At 41.8% G+C, this 22713-nt stretch overlaps 1 protein-coding gene across 1 annotated transcript in view; it reads left to right on the top strand.

Annotated features, from left to right (window-relative positions):
* Nucleotides 1–22438, top strand: part of tncb (tenascin Cb) — a 32493-nt gene extending 10055 nt beyond the window's left edge. The window contains 17 exon segments of the mRNA XM_053324975.1: nucleotides 830–1099; nucleotides 1418–1603; nucleotides 4356–4445; nucleotides 6154–6417; nucleotides 11359–11634; nucleotides 15478–15750; nucleotides 17166–17288; nucleotides 17968–18111; nucleotides 18230–18349; nucleotides 18608–18751; nucleotides 18932–19062; nucleotides 19201–19333; nucleotides 19697–19848; nucleotides 20104–20200; nucleotides 20579–20740; nucleotides 21356–21519; nucleotides 22328–22438. Of these exon segments, the coding sequence (XP_053180950.1) occupies nucleotides 830–1099; nucleotides 1418–1603; nucleotides 4356–4445; nucleotides 6154–6417; nucleotides 11359–11634; nucleotides 15478–15750; nucleotides 17166–17288; nucleotides 17968–18111; nucleotides 18230–18349; nucleotides 18608–18751; nucleotides 18932–19062; nucleotides 19201–19333; nucleotides 19697–19848; nucleotides 20104–20200; nucleotides 20579–20740; nucleotides 21356–21519; nucleotides 22328–22438 (2840 nt within the window).
* The last annotated feature ends 275 nt before the right edge of the window (nucleotides 22439–22713 follow it).

Raw genomic sequence — 22713 nt, 5'->3', positions numbered from 1 at the left:
GAAATATTTATTAACAGGATTCTCTTAGAAAACGGGTTGGATAAATTAAATAAATAAGACTTGCATTGACAGGAACTGTTTATACCCTGACATTAAGGGGATTTTAAACATCAAAGTTTGTGTCCAGGCATTGGGGAGTTCTGCTATCTGTGCTTCTATCTTAGACAGTGTACTTATGTGTACTTATATATCTGTATTACTGAAGCCTTTTGTGGCTCCTGAGGGAGTTCTGTGAAATCTGATGAATTGCCGCAAGTAATTTCACTTGAGGCAATAGCAGTGGTGTAGCCTGAAGAAATGAAAAAAATGGGAGAGTGTGGAGTAAGAAAGAAAGAAGTGAGGTTATCAGACCTCCGCAGCTCATTCCTCATCTCTGCTGGAGGCTAAACGGCTCCAGGCTACATTAGCTGCTACTAGCGCAAAACACTCAAATCTCTGAAAGAACTGTTATGAACTGTACGGTGTGGGTAATGTAGGTGTCAGGAAGGAGAGAATATCTCAATTTCTGCTGCATGTAATTACAATCTTATAGGAATGCAATGCTAAATGGTGGCATGTTCTTTTTAGAATCACTGGGATCAAACCTTTGGTTTCACAGTAACAGGATTTTGTTTAAACTTCAACTTAAACCTTCTGACATGTAATGGTTTCATGTTATGACCTGAATTTGTTTTTCAAGTATTGCATGGCTCATAATAAGAATTACTGTTGTCCGTGGTGTCCTGCAAATAGATTCTTCTAATATCTGTTAGCCAAATGCATCCAGTGATTAATTTTCCCAATAGAGGGTTATTTAATACCCTTCACCATGTACCTTTTACCCTTTCAGGGATTGATGCCCCCAGCCAGATGGACATACGTGATGTGACCGACACCACAGCATTGGTGACCTGGTTCCAGCCTGTGGCTGACGTGGACGGGGTCACCGTCTCATACGGGCCCAGTTCCAGTCCTGCTGATCGCAAGGTGGTTGAGCTGTCCTCCACTGACACCCAGTACCACCTGGGAGGCCTTGCCCCTGACACCCAGTACGAGATATCTCTGACGGCTCGGAAGGGAGATCTGACCAGCATTCCTGTTTACGAGTCCTTCCTCACAGGTAAGGTCTGAAGTTTTTTCAAATATAATCTTACCTTCATCTTAGAGATGAAAACAGCCACAACCAATTAACTGTTTATTAAAGGCAGGTTTAAAAGCTGCTTTGCTCTGTTTCTCAGCCTGGGGGTGGACCACACATACTTTACTTGCTATATTGTAACAAGAGAGGAAATCCTGCTGATGTGTATTTGTGGATGGACGTGTTCTTTGAAGGGCCAAGTGTCCACCCAAGCACAGAATACTAAGGAAAATAGATAGGTTATATTAAAGATTCATGTTACGTCTATCTAAAGTCAATTTTTGCACTTGTGTTTGGTAGACCTGGATGCTCCCAGAGACCTGCAGACAGTTGAGGTGACAGACGAGACTATCACTCTTGAGTGGAAAAACAGCATGGCTCGGGTGGACAACTACCGCATCAAGTACGGACCTCTGTCTGGAGGCGAGCATGGCGAGCTGCTTTTCCCCCCAGGACCCAAAGACAATACACAGGCCAAGATCACTGGTACTGGATGTCAGACACACACACACACACACACACACACACACACACACACACACACACACACACACACTCACACTAACTACATCCAGATTAACAACACCGCAATCAGCATTGAAGGTGCTGATACCATACTGTCACAGTGCAGATTGTGTATATTACTATATTGGTACCACTGTCTAATGAAACACCTTTTATGTCATGGGTTCATTAGTGGCTAATACCTTCTATTAATGGTTAGTGAATCATTGCTTAATGCTTCATTGATCAATTATAAAAGCCATTAACAAGTTTCGGGTTGCCAGGTTGTGAAAAATCTATTTGGCTGGTGTTATTATCCCGCAGCTTTACCCGCTGCATTAGGTGATTCTTAATGAATGAACATTAATCCAGATTTTCTGTCGCCTTTTTCCAGTTGGTAAGTCTAAGTGTTATAGCCATGGGAACATGTTTTCAGGAGAGGGTGTTCACTTGTACAATAAATTGAAATATTATTAGAACCTATTACATGTCAATGAAAAAAGCACTAACACCTAACAGTGATGTACATTACAACTTGGCAGCACTTATGTCAAATATGAAAAGGACCAGTTTAAGGAGTGTACTTTAACCATCAAGATAACTACACTGGCAGCAGTGTGATGGAGTTGTCATTCAGGACAATACCATACATTTTAAACACATGTAAAAGTTTTGAATATTTCAATTTAATTTGCTTATTATTTGAGTTTGTTTTTTTATTTCAGTTTATTTTGTTGCCCTCTTTATGTATTCCGTATGGCAGTGCTAACAGTCCATTAGAGGTGTTGTTATAAATCAATAGCTACCTAAAAAGTAAAAGCATGAGTCATTCCAGGCATGACCCAAAGGGATTTTTCACAACTTGGCAACCTACATGTTGTTTTTATTACTGGTTTATACCTGGTTTACTGTATAAATCATCAGTGATGGTTTCTTAACTTCCATGTAAAATGTAGAGACCCTTTATGCAGAGAAGTGTATTAGAATGCTTTTTGGATAGTTGTCATTATAATGGAGACCAAAACTGAAAACTTTGTGACAATTTAGAATGAATACTTATTTTTAAATGATCATACTCCCAGAGGTGCCCAGCCTACATGGACTTAAAAAACATTTCTTTCAAGGCAAAGACATAATGGTAGCGCTTTATTCTAAGTCCCCCTATTTAGCTTTTATAAGCAGCACAGAAACATTTAGTAAACACACTATAAATAACTTAGTAGGACATTTTTAAAGTGTTTATTGAATGTGTAGTATTTGTCAAAAATGATAATTTAATCTAATTTAACTTAAACTATAAAGACATGTTGAGAATCATTACATCTGATATTTTGATATCCCGCTGTTGCTATGGGGACAATCCCAGATGCTGCGATAGGAGGATCTGGGTCAACCTTTTTTCCCTTTTTTTTGTACATATGTAGAAGAAAATCTTTGACCAGAATGTGTACAATTTTGAGCATGTTCCCAACAATTTAATTCATTTATGGTCCTGCACCCACTTATCATGTCAGAGCAATGAGGCCAAGACTGGTATTGATCCCAGCTACATTAAAAAAAAACACCAACTAAGTTGTGCTCAGCAAAAGGAATGGGTCGCTTCACTGCGTACATACTCAGTGTTTTCATCCTTTTGTCTGCTCTGAGTTCACATTAGCTCATTGCTACTTTGCATCCAAATCACACAGCGGAAAAGCTTGTGTAGGAAAAAAAAATTATACAGTGTGAAGTGTTTATTCTCCTAATTCTTCAGGCAAGTGTTTTGTGGTGCTCCCTGTTAAATGGCCGATGTTATATTCAGCCTGCTCATTTCCAAAATGGGTTGTCTTTGTTTTGTGTAGTGAAATGTTTGCCAGTCTACAAAAGGCCCACTTTATTAGAAAACCACCCAGGGGGGTTTGGCATTCAGACTTTAAATGGAATAACACTGCCATTTGTGCTGCTCCGAGATCTTGCTCAAACAAGAGAATCAGGCGTGTTTTCATCTATCTGTGCCGCTGACATTATAAAGCCATGCTTTGAGGCGGATGTGTTTTTTTCTGTTTGTTTCTAGATTAGACAGCATGAGAAACAACAAAAAAGCTTCTAAAAATGGGCAAATAGTGTCTTTGTCTGGCCCAATTCTTTGTCCTTGAGAGGCCCATCCCATGGAAATAAAGCACTGTGTCCATTCAGCAGACGTCCCCCACTACTCCACACACACCTCAGCAGTTCTTTCACACAGTTATTATCTGTAATTGCCTTCACGCTCGTGATTTTATTGATAATGAGTTTCCTGGGCATTAGGTGTAATTTCATGCTGCAAGACTCTGTGTGTGATGACCTCTGTGGGAGTTAATAAAGGAATTAAAGGCGATCAGGCCGAGAGGGGGCTTAATTGTAGAGACCAAAGGGCCTCAGAAGCCCGCTGTATCATAGCAAGTAGTGTTTTTGCTCCACGACAAGGGCCCTATAGATCCATCAATGCAAATACAACACTGATGTTTTACGGTGAGCACAGGCTGACCATGAAATGCAATTAGGCTGAAATCTATTGTGCAATCAAGCCACATGAGAGCGTTTTTGTGTTTGCCATGGGCACTGGAGCCATTAGCTGAAACAGCTGGCCACTTGACTACAGAGCCTCCCTGTCGTTCATTTGGTGACACCTCAGTGGATTTGTACAAACAAAACATGACATTGCTTTTTATTCCTGTATCACATTGGGGCTTTTTTTTTTGGTCCTGTTACGTAGGCCTGAGACCTGGCACAGAGTACGGGATGGGAGTGACAGCAGTGAAGGATGAACGGGAGAGTCTGCCGACGACCACCAACGCAGTGACTGGTAAGATGCTTTCTCTAATATAGTGGCTTCATACCTACTTCATTTAAATAGTATTTGGTTTTTTATCACAGATCATAATTCCTTTCAATTTGTAGATTGTCATTCATTTGTGAATTTTTCATATTTTACTAATTTTGCTGCTTTAACCATTTTGCTGCTGCAATAACCACATTTCTCTTGAGGATCAAGTGTTTAAAAAATAATCAAACATTTTGGAAAATCTACTCATTCATTTTTTTCAGTAGATTCAGAGTTAAACATTCTAATATATGGAGACAGAGACAGGACAAAATTAGCCTAGCTTAGTGTAAAGACTGAAGGCAAGGGGAAGCAGCTAGTCTAGCTCTGTCTAAAGTTAAACACGACTAGGTCAAACCCAATATACAGCTGAACTATGTATGAAACACTAGAGGCCTTTTATTTTGTATGTCGCCTGGTTACGGGACATCACAGCATTTTAAAGATGTTTGCACTTTCATCCAGTAGTTGTACATATAGCTGTACACGTAAGCATAACCTTAAAAATACTAAACATACATTGCACCAGATTTTGGGTGTAGACTGTCTGGTGCTGGTGTAAGAAGGGTTGAGTTAAGATTTGGATTATTTTTGTTGTATATATTATTGAATTTACCCACAACCTGAAAAATAGTTTTAATGTAACAATCAAGTCAATTATGATTATGATTACTGACCCCCATACAATGTGTTTCATGTGTGTAAAGTTTGCATTAGCAATTTGTTATATTGCTTTTTTAATTAACCATGAACACAGTGCTTTATTTTGAAAAGACACTGAAGGTATTTAACATGTGGAAATTGACCACATACATGCAACACAAACAGGTGTTATTTGGATAACTGACCATGTTGGGAATCTAAATGGTTACTTTCTCACCTGAAAGAAATTTTAAGACTGAAGTGTCAGAGCCTCTGTGTAGGAAGCTTCAGTCAGTAAATATGTGTTTTCAACTTAATTTCGTGGCTGAGCTCACGCCCAGTCTCAGAGCAGTCCCGCTGAGGTCAATCATTTCGAAAGAGCAAGGGCCAATGTGGAAACTCCAACATCCATCCCACCAACGGTGTAAATTCATCACTCAGTGTCTCAGTGACTCAGTCAGTCATGGACAATTACATTTCTAGGTCTGGTCCCACCAGTGCAGATCGTGCAGGGACAGTCCAACCAAAAATAAAGAGTTTTAGAGGTGATGTGAGGCAGATTTAAAAAAAAAACAAAAACCAGACTAGACGTTCCCAGTTTTTTCCAGTCTTGATGCTAATCTGAGCTAATCATCCACTGACTCCAGCTCTTTACTTGATGCACAGAAAGAAAACAAATTACGGAATTTCCCAAAATGTCAAAATTATTTTCTTTATTCCTCTGTGGTTTTAGAAGCTTATTGTTCTGGTGTTGTTTTCATTGGACTTCATCCCTTCAGAATATCTGCTCAGTGAAATGTTGTTTCCATTTTATTTCATGATGTCTGGTATTGTATGAAGTCTAATCTACTAATCTCCTATTTGACTGGTGGCTTCCACTACTCGCGCTGCCTTCACAGGCCTTTCTGTCTTTATTCAAAACAAACCCTCAACTTGAAACTCATCACTTTCCGTGTACAAAAAGATTTCACTGTTAGAAGGGCAATTGAGAATTGAATTTGAGAATGTTACAAGTTCCTTCAACCTCCCTTTCACTCTAATTCATCAGCTCTGGATGCTCCCAAGGACTTGACCGTTACAGAGGTGACAGAGACCACCATGATCCTGGAGTGGAAGCGCCCCATGGCCAAACTGGACTCCTACAGACTGGTCTATGTTTCAGCCGATGGCCACAGGGCTGAGGACGTTGTCCCCGGCAGCTCCGAGGCCCACACCCTAAGGGGCCTGACGCCCGGCATGCTGTACACCATCAGCATCATCGCCGAGAGAGGCCGCAGGACCAGTGCACCAGCCACCATCTCAGCACCCACAGGTCAGCTCTGCAACTTACGATCCAGCTTCAGATGTTCATGACTGGACTTAGTGCCTTGTTGGACATTACATAGTGTTTTAAATGTCTGAGGTTTAAAGGTTGGGTTGTTGGTACAAACAAACAAACCATACCCAGACTTCAGGTAGAGCCTATTTTTCCCATAATCTCATCCCTTGCAAATCGGTGTGCATACTTTACTTCGTCCTTCATTTTAAAGGGTCAGTTCACCCAAAATACTTACTTCCTTGCTTATGTCAAGCCATGCAGATATTTTGGGATTTCCAGAAAAACTGTCCTTCTTACTTTGGACAAAACCTTGCTGTTGGCGGTTTTCAGTGGAACTGTTCCCTGATGAAGAAATGGTCCCAAAGAAAACTGTTGACAGTGTGTCCTGTGGATGATAAAGTAATAAGGACAATCTGGAAAGACGTAAGACACAGAATTTATTTGGCAAACGATTATGTCCAAAGTGATGTAGAAATGAGGTGCGATCCAAGCTATAGCATATCAAGGAGCCTTTGGCAATACGTGCCTGAATAAGAGTGGTTTCAGTTTTTTCATTTGTTTTATAGAAACAATGGGTCAACTGACTAAGTGTAACTTGATGTGATGAGTTTCATCCTCTTTTAACTCATTGCGTTGTTTTTTTTGGTTGACAACTCTCCTGTTTAGCTCCTTGTCACCTATTTTCAGTTAAAAACCTCTGGTCAACCCTAGGCCTGTCATAATGACTATGTTATCAACTTATTCTATAATAATGTAATTATCAACACCATCATGTCTATATATGGACTTATCATATTATACATGGACGTGACCTTGATCATTGTTTTTTACCTCAGTATTGCCACACTTCACATTAGAGGCTAAGTCATTTCACATTGGCTAAACAAGAAGTGTCCTGTGTACGTCCTGCGTGGAGACTGTAGAAGTGAGCAGTTCTGCTTATGTGGAGTTAAAGGTAATTAACTCTGTCTCGGCCCATAATGGCAGTCTGTGTTTTTATAGAAGCGTAGCATTCACTCTCCATTCCCACCCCACACCCCTTTTGCATGATTATGCTATTATATTATCATTATATCAGTGGTATAAAATGATCTTCAAATGACAATAATATAATTTATCGCGATTATTTCTGAGACAATACATCGTCCATAAAGTAGTTATCGTGACAGGCCTAATTAACCCATTGTACAATACCTGACCAGCACCAAACAGCAGACAAAGTTACAAACTAGCTGATGAACATAGTGGAGCATTTAGCAGCTGAACAACCAGATACTTTTCTCAGGAGCTGGTGGAGACCAACACGGAGCTAAAGGGAGCATCAATGTTGGATTCCATCAGGTGGTCTTGGTCACACAGGGCAACAAATGTTAAAGTTTTAATTTTAGCTTTTTTTGGACTTCTGTCCAAAGTAAAATTTTCCTTTTGATTATTTTTGATTACATGGCATACAGGATATTCAGTATCTGTATAATGTGTCTGACACAGAGGCTCCTCTGAATGTAGCCGACATTTTCCATCAGGCTTCTAACTGATGGTGCCGGGCTAAAGAATAAGTGAAGTTCTCATTAACCATAGGATCATTTTTTTGTCCCTCAGTACTGCAGCCAAACCGAGGCAATGAATCGAATTCATTGTTAGCTTCTCAATGTAAGTCACTCTGTCTCTATCCTCCTCCTCCCCCCAAGGCTCATTTATAGCATGTGGGATTATTTTTCTTTTTCTTTTTTCCCCTGTTTTTTTTTATTAACTAAAACAAGAAAAGACAAATGAGGTGATTGTGGCATATTTTTCGTGCTGCGGTCAGGGAGCCTCCAAACCAAACATTTCACAAGTAAATCTTCCAGTTATGCAACAAATGCCCATTAAATGCATGGCTACGGGCAAAAATCAATATGGCATGAGGGAAAAGTTGGTGAGCTTCGGAATAACTTTTGTTGCACTTTTTCGAACTGCACGCTGCCAAGAAGAACAGAATACAGACTTCTGTGTGTGTGTGTGTGTGTGTGTGTGTGTGTGTGTGTGTGCCTGTGTGTGTGTGTGTGTGGGTGGGTTATGTCCAGTTGCCTGCGTTCTTATGTGTGGCACATATGATTGAGAGGCTAAAACGACCAAGATAGAGTGAACGTGTGTGTGTGTGTGTGTGTGTGTGTGTGTGCGTGTGTGTGTGTGTGTGCGTGTGTGTGTGTGTGTGTGGGAGGTGTGCGCCTTGCACAATGTTCATTCATGTGATAATTGTTGGCGTGAGCCCGCTCCCCTCTGGTTTTGTGCGATTTGACCACGATGAACTGTGGGTCTGTCAGATAAAAGGCCACATGCTGGGACTCCTGTTAAAACATTGTCTCCAAAATCAGCAGCCCTCTAATCCACAGCTCGGCCCGATCCGAAGCCTTTATCATCCCCAGACACATAGCGCAAACACAGATCACACTCGTTTTACAGGAGGGATTGAAGGAAAGAGGAGGGGCGGAGGTGAGATGAGGGTTGGAGAGAGGTTTGGGGAGAGCGGAGGGGGGAGTTCTACTTATGCCTGACAATGATAGAAAGGATTACAAGAATTTGATTTGGAGTGTTTCAGAGGACCCGCTGGAGTGACCTGCTGAGAAGCAGCACTGAGCCAAAATATGCTTTCTAGAAGTTACTTTTAGGAGCAGAATGGAAGATGTAGAAATAATTAAAACAGGGGACACCAGGAGACAAAAGCCAGGATTATCATAATTTACACTAATCAGCTGACTGGAAGAGAATCACAGACTGGTGGAGTCATGCTGAGGGAACAATGACAACAGACGTGGAAATGATAATGACTGCGGCAGCAGTCCTGACATTCAATGCCCATATTGGTACAATTGAAATAATTGCTGGAACATGTTGGACTGCCATTGTATTATATACTATATTGTTGAAACATACAGGGGGAAACCAAAGCCAAACACAGTAAACACAATACGTTGCATGTTGGAGTACTGGCACAAAACGCCAGAGCTGTCTTAAAGGACTATGACCATTACAAATGCAATGGTTAGTTAATGCATCTATTTCAATCCACTGGGATGATTTACCTAACATGATGTTAGGGCAGGGATGTCCAAAATATTCCATAAAGGGTTCATGTGGCTGCAGATTTTCATTCCAACCAAGCAGGAGCACACCAGACGTGACTCATTAAATCAACTCATTTCAGTCTTCAGACAGCTGATAGGTCGTATCGTGTGACCTTTATGAAATAGTTTGGACATGCCCGTGTGAGTGCATGCGCAGCGAGAAAAATGAGCAATAGGAAGCATGAAAAAAAAGCAAGATCATTGTTCTGCATGCACTGACATGATCTGTGCTGCAGTGTACAGAGGGATCTACACTGCCTTGGATTAGTGGCCTTTGAATGCTGGAGAATGATATGAATGAGTGTGTCTCAAATGGCAGATATCAGACTGATGGTTTGATATCTCGGGAGATTGAGTCATGGCATACCTCTACAACTGCATGTAACAACTAGAACTGAAGCTGCCGAAACAGAACTTAAAAGGTTGATTCACTCAAATTACAAAAAATACATACTCCCAGTTATTCCTAGTTGTATCCAGCAGTGTTTAATTTGGTCAGTCTCTGAGAGTTAAACCTTAAATATTATATATACAGCAAATTGAATTCCACTTACCTCCATTGTACCAGCACAGAGGCTGGAATCTCAAAGATGGACATTGTTAAACCTGGGCTAATTAAACAAAAACGATCTACAAGACAAGATACTGTTAGATAAGAGAGAATTATTTTGGGTGGGCTAACCCTTTATAATGAGAAAAGAGTGGTGGTGAGAATAACTGAGTCACCAACAATGTTTCTACAGGACAGTTGCCTTTCCCCAAATTGTGGCTCAGAACTTCCTAAAAATGTCAGACGTCTCCTCGAAAGAATTCAGGAGAAACGTTGATGAACACAATGATGACTCATATCCTTCTTCAGGGCCAGAAACTCACCAGGCACATCATACAGTTAATACTTTTTCCTTGCTCATGTGAGCTCTCATAATAAGCAATGATCAGCTGATTCCATCAAACACCCCCCCCCCTCCCTTCACCCAATCCCATCACATACCTATTTCCTCCCATCCCATTTGCTCTTCACTCTGCCACACAGTGAAAAGAGGATAATGGGAGCCTTGATGTTTACCTGCTCCATCTATCTCTGTCTCTTTCTAATCTACTCTCTGAATGCTTGCACACACAATGGACTCCAATTGCGGGCTGCTGCACGTGGCTCTGCATGGCCTCCCCATAGGTTTGAAGTGGACGACGTACTTCTGCCATACTGGCAGGGCTACGCTGCACCTTCAAATGTTAATGGCTCATTCACAGCCATTAATGCGCACAAGCTGCATCAGCATGTCTGCCTGCTGCTTTCTATCTCAGAGTCTTCCCACTTATGTGGTAATATAGAGGAGATGGCTATAGGCAGCCATTGATAATGAGGCTGTTTGTTCCCTCTGGCCTTTTGTAGTGGAAATCAGGGAATATTTCCACACCAGACAAAGTGAAGGCCTTTCACTCTTTTTTTCTCCTGACAGTGAAATGAAATGATTGAAATACAAATGAGAGATAATCAGTGTCGACCCCCTTTTTTGCAGCAGGCGTTGTCAAGAAAGAGTCATCCACTGTGGAGCAAAAAGATAAATGTTGTTTGGTTTATATGTTTCACTTTGTACATTATTTGTTCATTGTGTTCTGAAGGTTAGACCAATATATGGAGCCAGTACTGGATTTTATTTTAAAAAACGGTATCTGTCATCTGTCCATTTCAAATCTTGTGGCCCAGTCCTTCCGACGCTGAAAAGTTCAGTATTGGCTCTCAAAAGCTATATTGGTCTAACCTTTGCATTCATTCTGTATGTCTGTCCCAGTCCTGTAACTCCATGTTGATATGTTTGTCATCACCCAGAGGAGGAGAAACCCATGGTGACCAACGTCACCATCAGCGAAGTGTCGTGGGACAGCTTCATCCTGTCCTGGTCTGCTGATGATGGGGCGTTCGAGGCCTTTGTGATCGAGGTTTACGATGCAGAGTCGGGCATTGAGTGGCATAACCACACGTTGGCCGCCGATGCACGCAGCTTCTTCCTCTCTAACCTCATGCCCAACACCTGGTACAGAGCCAATCTGTACGGGAAGTACAGGGGCACCCTCTTAGACCCTGTCTTTGCAGACACTATCACAGGTATCAACGCCGTCAACGCTGGGGCCTCGCTCTTTCCTTTCCTTCCTTCTTCTTCTGCTGCACACTGTGAAAAAAGCCGTGTTCATCTGTGTGGACTTTCCAAATGACAGCTAATTGCAGCTGTGGTGTTTCTCTGGTGTGTTCAGCACAACCTTTAAGTGTTAAATTGACTCTGATGAGAGTTGCAGAAGCAGTAGTTCATGTTTGTTTTTACACTGTCAGACTTAAATTAGCCCTGCCAGTCTTCCCATGCACCTCAAAAATGTCAGTCTTCATAAGTTCAGAAAAAATCTGCCACTTTCATTGGGTTCAACAGAGGTTCAATTAATCTAATAGTAGTCTAGAAAGAAAAATGATCCTGCGAAAGTGGAAGCACAGTAATTGGAGGCTGAATGATTTACCAAGCCTGGCGTTTTTTGAATGTGATCACAAAGACATTAATATGGTAAATCTTTGAGACTTAATTCTGTACCTGTACGGATGAAGATACATTGTTTCATTCATCCCCATGAACCTATTTTAAGGCAACAACTCAGCTTCCATTTCAGCGTCTGAAGTACATTTGAAAAAGGGGTATATAAAGACAATCTACCTATCAGCCACTGTGGTGGAGGTTAGTCTTCCCAGGGTAAACAAAAGTCTCCTTGCCATTCAGATGGCGTGCACAATCCAAATCCCCAAACAACACCCCCTCATCAGCCATCCATCATTCACGTATCCCTGCCTTTGATGCAGGGGATTGTGAAATGGGCTAACACTCACGCCGCAGCACCCACACAAAACCCTTTCAATTTATATCAGTCCCGCCGCAGAAGTGCGTTTGATCCACCTTTAAGCTGTCAGTCTGCCTGTTGGTACGAGTCCAGCCTGAAACAGCACCTGGTTTGTTATGTGAACAGGCAGGAACACATAAAAAAAAAAGAAAAAGGCCAGTGTGCTGTTTAACTGGGACACAACAGGTGCGCCGGTTTACCCACCCACTCCACCAATCACAGTCATTATCAGTGATTAACATGCTGTGAATTACACTATGCGCCTAATAAGTGGGTTGTAAACAGTGAAACCAAAATCTGCTAATGATGTATTGTAATAGCTGTAGGGCAAAACCACAACCAAATACCTTCAAAGGACTTGCATCCAAACCATATAAAACAATTCTGTCTAGACTTCAGGGTCAAAAATAACAAGTTATGTGTTGGTTGATAATTTTTTTTTAATGTCAGCATTATCATTCAGCATTTCACTGATGAGGATCAGTCAAGTGGAAGAAAGATGGGTGGACTGACAGAGGGAAGAAAAAAAAACCCTGAGGCGCTTTTGTCACTTTGTGTGAGGCCTCTCGTCTGTATGCATCCCCAGTTCCCCCAAGCCTGGACCGGTCTTCATTCTCATGCTGCCATTGCCCCTGGGCTCTGGTGCTGGGGTGCCAGGGGCTTCTGGGGCCACGCAGAATATGGCATGCGCTCAACAAGGCCTATTGTCTTCATGCTAATGACTGGTGAAGCCATCTTAACATTTTTCATTAGCATCACTTAATCCATAAAACATTCCAAGTCGTGAATGCAGGCGCTGACTAATTTGATTATGTTATGCACGGTGGTCATCGTCGGCCGGCCGGGTGTAAGAAGACGTTGCGGGGAAAATAAAGTCCTCCACTGAAAAGGGTGGGAGTGAGGAAACTTTGATTAACCGAGAGGGAGTTTTATATAACAAAATGATTGATGGAACCACAAAGAGATGTGGACAGCACCCAGAACAAGCTCGGCTCAGTCGTGTGATTCATATCGCCACTGGCTGCCCCCGTAAAAGTTATCAGATGAGGCTGGAACCGGCACCGGGCTTCTGCCCGCAGACCCCCTTTTCAGCAGGTTAGCTGGCGCCGCTGCGTACCTCCTGCAATAACAGGCTCCCCTTTGTGAGTGAGGATTGTGTTCCCTCAGGTCTTGGAGGGGGGTGTTTATGTGTGTGTGTGTGTGTGTGTGTGTGTGTGGAGGGGATATGGGGTAGAAGTGGTGGTGGTGGTGGTGGTTAGAGGGTGAAATCAGTAGTGAGCTAGCACATGTTAGCTGATGGATGTGGCCCTCCCTCTCTTCCACTGACCAGTTAAAGCTGCCCGGCGGCTAATGAAGAGTGACAGCTCCCTGGGATTTGTCTGCTCTGCTTCTCATTTCCACTGCTTCTTCTCACAACAAATGCCTCATGCGTTTTCCCTCACAATAAAAAAAAGGGTTTCAGGCTAGTTCAAGGACCCCTGAGACCCTCACATTTGGTGTAGTGTTTTAATGAGCAGTGGCGCTAGGCTTTATTGTAGGCTTTTCTGAGCCCACTTATATCTGCTTCTATCCAGGCTGCTTTAAAAGCTCTGTAACGCTCCATGTATCCATCTGTGCTGCTACCGGAAGTTTCTCTGGCTAATTAGCTGCAGTGGACTCATCCTCTGGAGAAACAGAGCTTTTTTTCCAGCAGCTGTAGCCTCCTGCTGTCTCTCAGCCTCTCTTCCCATCACTGCCATTATTAGCTGCTGCTAATGACTGCTTAACTACCAGCTTTTACAGCCCCACATGCACACGCTCCCATCTGCATGCACATACACTGGTTACATATCTGCACTGTACTGTATTTGAGCACTATTTGAGAGAAGCAGATGTTATTTGACAAGCTTTTTCCCCCTTTTATATCCTTAGGAATCACGCCAAAATGAGTTAGGATCAGATTTACCTGTCACTTCAAAAACATAGAAGGTCAAGTCCTGACAAATTCAAACTAATGTGTAATGAATTAACGTACATGTAGTCTATTGTAAAATGTATTGGAAAATACCACTACAACTGTTTTGTTCCTATGCTAACACTGCCTCACTTGTATGACAAGCCAGCATTACTCAACTAGTTTCTACTTTGCTAGCTTTTACAAAGTTTTTACCAAAACAGCCTTATTTTTCCACTTATGTTGTATACAAAAGGCTTCTTCTTAAATACTTAAATACTTAAACGATGCCTTGGTATCTTTTTAATTATGCCTTTAGCAAAGCTCGCTAGTTTTCACTTTTTTCTGTTAGTGAAGAGAATGATGATAGCTTAAAGGTGCAGTGCACAGAATTCAGTGACCTCTAGCAAAACTGACTTGGTAGAAATTGAATATAACATTCATAACTATGTTTGAAAAAATAAGACTTGTGTTTTCAATATCTTAAAATACATAGGGAACGTGTCCGCAAAACTGGACCACCATGTTTCTACAATAGCCCAGGACGGACAAAATAAACCCTGGTTCTAGAGAGGGACTTTCATGTTTTTCACAGGTTTCGCGGCCACCGTAGATTCCGCTACATATTTGGAATGGGAGGGTGGGGCTATTTATTTGGTTCCACCTCATTGCTAGATGCCACTAACTCACTGCACCTTTAATATATTAGTAGAACAACAGGGCCTGCAGTGGGTCTGACAGAGGAACGTTCATGTTGAAGTACGAAACAGAAGTTTGAATTTCAAATAAAAGTGACAGCTGTTGCTCAGATGAATGCATTCTTTTACTAAAATCATTGACTTAAATCCTTTTTTTAATCTAACTAACCACAGTGGCTGTGATAGGTATGTTAAGTATGCCTAAAAAATGCAAATGGTTCATTTGTACCCCTGTTGCCTGAAGTTAATTTCTTCCATCTATTCTCTTTCTGCTCTGCAAACTAAGGTTCTTTATTTGTTGACTGCTGGGCTTCGATATAACCAATCCTGGCATTTGCACATAGACTGATAAACTGTCTTTCCCTGCCATGTTCTTCAAATGTTAAAGCACTCTTAAGTCTTCACAGAAGAAGGAAATGCACTTTCCCCTGTCACTCAGAGACCGAACCAGAGATACAGGCTCTCCTAGTCTCCGACATCACCCCTGAGAGCTTTAATCTGGCCTGGGAGGCTGAAGAGGACGCCTTCGACACATTTGTCGTAATGGTCAGCGAGCTCGAGGGCACAGGCCAACCACAAGAACTGGTGCTGGGCGGAGAGGAGCGAAACGCAGAGATAACAGAGCTCACTGAGGACACGGAGTACAAAATTGAAATCTTTGGGCTCAATTTGGAAAGACGCTCCAAGTCTGTACAGGAGCGGGTGATAACAGGTATACAGTGAAAGGATGGAAACAGAAATTCAAATCTGGATTGGGAATTCTGGACTTGTCTCGTCAGCTTAGTCAGTGTTGTCCTTTGTGGTAACAGCATGGAAACATGGTTCTAACGTTTGTCTTGTGTGTCACAGATGTTTTGTCTACTAACCTGGTGTCATGGTATTCACAAGGCACTCAACGCTGCAATTTGTCAAACTGAAAAAGGTTTTCTGCAGCACATCATTTATAACAATAATGATGTTTTTGATTAGGACCAGCTTTGGTTGCGTTGTGTGCCTTGTGTCAGCGACTTTGTGTTGAGGTGTTTAGTGTTTTGACTATCTGTCAGTGCTCCTGAGTGGTTCCAGCAGACAGCAGCAATGTACAAAACCTTCTGGGTTCAGAAGGACCACATGGTGGCTTATGGGTTTGCTTTTCTCAAGACTTCAAACTGCTGCTGGATTGGAATGATGTGGTTTCACTGATATCAGCCTTCTACTACAAATAGGTTTTGGCCAGTCTGATATCATAGCTATGAAGCAGTTGTATTTATGATGCATCATTGTTTTAATGAAGGATGACAGTCTAAAAGCTTTTGGGATGGTTATCCATGTTTTAATGAATATACTTGTGAGTGAAATCTTTTTTAAAGTAACTGAAAATGTGCACAAAATTAGCATATTAACATAGCTGCTTCAACCTATAAGTATCAGAAGGGCCTTTAAAAATCAGTCAACCTCCACTCAGGACATTTACTCAACCTCTTTACTCTGCTCCTTTCGTAGTAATGTCGTCTCCGTCCGGTTGTCCCACCAAATGTTGTCTTTGATTGCCTGGCCCCATGTGTCAGTGTCTCTCTTTGTAAAGGGAACAGGGGGGCAGTTGTCTGTGTCACACAGAATGGGTGTGTATGGCTGTGTCCCCTGTCCTCCCTGGGGGTAAGGCTTTACTCTTGGGTTGCGTGGCGCATGTTTCACTTTTGTATCTCCATGAAATGGGGGCAAGTTAATCTCCTCAGGTCTGTCACGCAAGATACTGTGGCTGGCTGTTGCTGGAAAGGGTCTCTCCGTGAGCCCGGGCCTCCCAGGTCCCCTTTGTCTGTCTGCCTTGCTCTCTCTCTTTTACACACACTCTCTCTCTTTCGCTCCGTTTCTAAAAACGATTGCCTTTCAGTGGTGGATCTGACCTGGATACAATAACAGAATACTTGTGTGTCTTTTCTTGTCTGCTGCTTAATGATGTGGGGAAGAGAAGTTTGCTAATGCAGAGAAAATGTTGATTCAATCCATTTACTGATGTTCAGTGACACACATACTGTTCTGTAATGTTCTGTTTTCCAGTCCTCACCAGTCTAAAAAAGCAGAGCACATTTTGACTAAATCTTCTGTGTTTTTTGTCCCCACGTGCTGTTTCTGTCTTCTTTGTGCCAGACCTGGGTTCACCCAAGGGTATCCGCTTCTCTGATGTCACTGACACGTCTGCCACTGTTCACTGGGTGGTTTCAAGAGCTCGGGTGGACAGCTACCGGGTCACTTATGTGCCTGCTCATGGAGGTCAGTGGCATGATGTGTGTCATGATATCACTTGATTCAAGAAAAGGTTGATCTAAATTGGGAAAAACCCAAAACGAGCATTTATCATTATTAACCCTTTGGCTCAAACAAGCCCAGAGCTCTAGGTTAACCCTCAACACCATCCATACTTATTATTAAGAGAATTCAATTTCAGTCTATTAAATTTAAGTTCAGACTCAGTACTCCAATAAACAGATTTTTCTGTGTAACCTATTTGAAACCAGCCTTACTATATATATTCCATATTATTAATGACATTATAGGCAATATGAGAATTCTTACTGCTCTAACATTACTTACTATCATTCCTATTTAATAAGGGTATTCAATGATAGACTGCCCCCTAGTGACTTGTTATAGTTATAGTTACCTCTGTTTACTGCATGACTGAGAGGTCCAGAACATACTGAATATAGCTGTCAGGCCTGAATTGTATGTTTTATTGTATAAAAGTCCTAATATTTATTTGCCTTAAGAATAAAAAGTTAAAAACTGCTTATTTCTATAATTAAATATGATTGTTGTATATATCAATTCAGTGTGTGATTTATAGAATCAGGACAACCATGCTCAGAAAATAATGAAAAACTACATAGTTACTGTGGTGAAACAAATACCACATTTCTTCATCCAAATGTTATGTGTTGTTTGGACTCAGGAAATGCTAAGACTCTGACCGTGGATGGCTCTGAGTCTCAGATTGTACTGCCCAACCTGACGCCCGGGGTCACCTACGAGGTCACTGTCGTTGCTCTCAAGGGTCAAAGGGAGAGCGAGCCTGGGTCTGACAGCGTCACCACAGGTACGACTACCAGTAAAATGGCAACACATACAATCATTATCGTTCAGCTACATATAAAGATATATATTTTGCCAGGGTTTTGTGGTACTGCAGTAATTTGTGTGTGTGTGTGTTACAGCTCTGGATAAACCCCGCGGTCTGACTGCAGTCAACATCACTGACACTGAAGCTCTGTTGCTCTGGCAGCCCGCCATCGCTACTGTTGATGGCTACGTCATCACCTACAGTGCAGACTCAGGTATGTAGTGTATACACCAGGCATACATACAATATATAATCAAACCCATACAATTCAACATACAATTCAAATGTAAAACAATTATTTTAGTGTTTTTACTGCCTTTAAATGACAAACTAATGTGGATTACTTTTTTGTGCAAAGAATTGGTTGAAATGTGAGAAGAACTGTGTTTTCTGTTGCTATGGTAACAAAACAAAAAAACATAAGCAAATATTTGGTGTTTAATAAAAAAAGAGCTGTCTGTCTGTCTCACAGTGGCTCCAGTGATGGAGCGTGTGTCAGGAAACGTGGTGGAGTTTGAGATGGGCTCTCTGACGCCAGCCACGCATTACACCGTGAAGGTTTACGCAGTGAGGGACTTGGCCAAGAGCGCAGCCACTACCACTGAGTTTACCACTGGTGAGCTTTTAACTCCTGGCACTGACCAAAGTCTTTGCTTTTAACCGTTGCCTACAAGTTGATATATGTGTTTCTAGAAACTTGAATTGAATTTTTAAATCCCTTAAACTTGTAATACACTGGATGAAGTTTAATGAAGACTTTCAGATATCTAGCTGCTGACAGCTGTTGTGTGTGCAGATGTGGACGCCCCTCAGGACCTGGCAGCCAGTAACATCCAGACGGAGACCGGCATGCTGACCTGGAGGCCGCCTCGCGCTGACATCACCGGGTACATCCTCAGCTTTGAGTCAGCAGACGGTACCGTCCGGGTGAGTGGACACCAAGACTCTAAAGCCAGATAATGAAGTAGACACATTGACTGAGAAATATCAGATTTTTAATTTTAACCTGTACAACAATGCAATAAATTGCTCTAACTGGTGGTTTGAATGTGTTTCCTCCCTTAGGAGGTGGTCTTGAGTCCCACTGCTGTCTCTTATAACATGGTTCAGCTTAGCGCCTCCACAGAGTACTCAGTCAAGCTGCAAGCCATTGCTGGTCCCAAGAGAAGCAGAGTCATCACCACTGTCTTCACCACCAGTGAGTAGATTAATACAAATAGCAGGTTTCATCCTTGGTGGACAAGATAAAAAAGTATCAAATAGAATTCGGGCAGTGTATTTTTAAAACTATTAATGATGTAGTAGGAGAGCAAATGCCACTAATTTATATTCTTAACTCCTAAACTATGTAAATTTCCACTAGCTCTGTGATTGTGTAGCGGAGAAGGGTTTGGTATTTCCATAAGAACCTAAGACTCAGCTTAGACTAATTATCCGTATAAGCAGTATATATATATTTGTACTGGTACAAAACCTATTTTAATTCCGTATTGTCCACTTCATTGATTATTCAATTGTATTGTGTGTGTGTGTGTGTGTGTGTGTGTGTGTGTGTGTGTAGCTGGTGTATTGTACAGACACCCTAGGGACTGCTCCCAGGCCCTGCTGAATGGCGATACCTCATCAGGTCTGTACACCATCTATCTGGGTGGAGATGAGAGCCAGCCCATCCAGGTCTACTGTGACATGAGCACTGATGGAGGCGGATGGATCGTAAGTCACTGCTTTATCTGAATATATATTATATATTCAATATGGTTGATATTTCATATTAGTTATATATGAGTGTATGGGGAGTATTGATAGTGTGATTCATTCTGTCAACATTTTTCCAGAATCTCTTCTAGTTTTTTGAGACTGATTAATCTGCAGAGGGAGTCTTTGGTACTAATCTGCAGTGGGAACGTCTGGGGCTCAGCAGGATCTCACATCATTTATCTGTTACTGTTTTCTTTTTTTCTTTGCTAGATTTTCCTCAGACGCCAGAGTGGAAAACTGGAGTTCTTCCGCAACTGGAAGAATTACACTGCGGGCTTCGGGGACATGAATGATGAATTCTGGCTGGGTAATTTCTAATACACATGAAAGGGCTTTAAGAGGATGTCCCTTCCCAGTATTTGTAATGCTAAACCACACACATAGAGCTTAAGGATAAAGTTGACTAATCTCAATTTCAGCAGTTTATTCTTGTTGACATGGCCAGAACATATTAGTGATATTGAGATTAAATAGCATTCAGTGTTTCCAGTGCAAAACATTATTATATACTGTGTGATTATTCATCAAACATTACTGTTACATATCTATATTCAGTAAATAATCAACCCTAGCAAATAGTTTAAAATCATATAAGAATCTCATCTTGTCAAAGCCATGACCATCAGTATTTTTGAGTCTTCTTTATTAGTGCCCTGCAAGTTGAATATTCTCATCTCTCATTCAGGTCTGTCCAACCTGCATAAGATAACAGCTGGAGGTCAGTATGAGCTGCGAGTCGACCTGAGAGATAAGGGAGAAACAGCCTACGCTCAGTACGACAAGTTCTCCATCTCTGAACCTCGGACACGTTACAAGGTCCATGTAGGAGGATACAGTGGAACAGCAGGTAAAGCTGTCTTCTGTTGCCCACAGCTACACATCTACACTGAAGCCAAGTAGACCTGAAAGGATAAGGCATAGAGTTATTCTGTGGTTCTTACTGTCAACAAACAAAAGTCATTTGGGCTGGGTATGGGTACTCAACACCTTTAAGGAATCAACTGAAATAAATCAATGCCAAGTAGTATTGAAACATTTCCTGTCAAATGATACCTGCAATCAATCCTTTTTGTACCCAGAGTTAGAAAATATGACTATTTGTATGGACTTGCTCATAGCCAATCATTCATCGTTTTAATGCAACATGTGATTGGCCCACTGTAACAGCAGCTACAATCTGTGGTGGGGAATAATATTTAATAAATATTAATAATTTCAAGACTTTCAAAATGCATTTGTGTAAAAATCAAATCATTTAGATGTAGAGGAGTGATGACATTTTATGCAATTTATGCTTCTATTCACATGATGGGTATTGAATGTAGTACTCAATTGGTATCAGTATCACTTTAAGGGTACTTGGATTGGTACTGGTGTCGTAATTTCTTACCCTACCAGTCCATCAATATTCTCTGAAACTATGACAGGTAACTTACTTGACTCTCCTCTTGTGTCTTTTCAGGTGACTCAATGACCTACCACCATGGTCGTCCATTCTCCACTTACGACCACGACAATGACATCGCTGTCACCAACTGTGCCCTGTCCTATAAGGGCGCCTTCTGGTATAAAAACTGCCACCGTGTCAACCTCATGGGACGATATGGAGATAACAGTCACAGCAAGGTACTGTACCGAATTTTTATAAGAATGAATAGTGATTCTTAAATTAGGGTACTTAAGGGGCCTCTGGGAATCCCTAGAAAGGGTTCATTGAGTCCTTCGGGGGATTTTCAGTTCTTTTGGGTTCTTGAGAGGGTGTTTGAGAGGATGCCAGGGTTGCTAAAAAGGGTTCAACTGAGTTTGAAAGGGTCTTAGGGGCACCTAACAGGCTTACGCTGGTCTTTGATGAGGTTCTTGAGTCCTTGAGAGGATTCTGAGGGGAACTTCATGTGTCTCTAGGGGCCATTAAGGGTACTTCCTATCCTGGTTCAAGACCTCTCAGTGTTCAGTGATTCAAAGGTCTGGTTTTGCTGGCAGCCATATAACCCCGTTAGAGAAACACTGGACCAAACAGGTTTTAATAGGAGGAATTACAAGCTTGGATACTCTTGAAAACAAACTAGTTTGCACAACGTGTAGTTCGACCATGTCTGTAGGTAGCAGTAATTGGCTGTTTTGGCAGGATGGGGGGTTCAGATGCTTTTTGACAATCCAACAAGCACTTTGAAGCATAGTGTTCACTTAGGAATGCTAGTTTTGTCATTTTTCTACATAGCTAGCTACTTAACTAGCAACTGTCATGAACACATACACAATAAAGAAAAGATCTGATATTTTAATCAGGTTTATTTTAGCAAATGTGGGATTGGCCCTGATATCAATTCTTAAGTTTGGCTCAGGACATCTCTACATTAGATTTAACTTGACTTATGTATTTATAGTACGTTTCTTTTGACTGATTAACATCATTTGTCTACATCTTCTACTCCAGGGTGTCAACTGGTTCCACTGGAAAGGCCACGAGCACTCGATTGAGTTTGCCGAGATGAAGATTAGACCATCTAACTTCAGAAACCTGGAGGGAAGGAGGAAACGATCATAAATGCTCCGCCGCCACCGCCAACAACAACAACAACAACAACAACAACAACTCTGCTACTGTTCTGTCTGGACTCCCCATAAACCACCTGGACTCCCATCTACCCACCAACCCACCTTCCCACCCTGCAGCGACCAAAGCCACTGCCAAGACCCCTGCTGCCTCCACGCAGACCAACACACCTTCTTTCCTCCCATTTGCTCACAGATCACCCCAACCCCCCTTCTCTGTGATACGGTTGTGGAAACGCTGCTAGTGCGGAAATTGAAGTGCATGTT

Source organism: Scomber japonicus, chromosome 9 (assembly GCF_027409825.1).
Source record: "Scomber japonicus isolate fScoJap1 chromosome 9, fScoJap1.pri, whole genome shotgun sequence".
Taxonomy (NCBI): domain Eukaryota; kingdom Metazoa; phylum Chordata; class Actinopteri; order Scombriformes; family Scombridae; genus Scomber; species Scomber japonicus.
The sequence above is the reverse complement of the archived record's forward strand: the minus strand, read 5'-3'. Positions and strand labels throughout refer to the sequence as shown.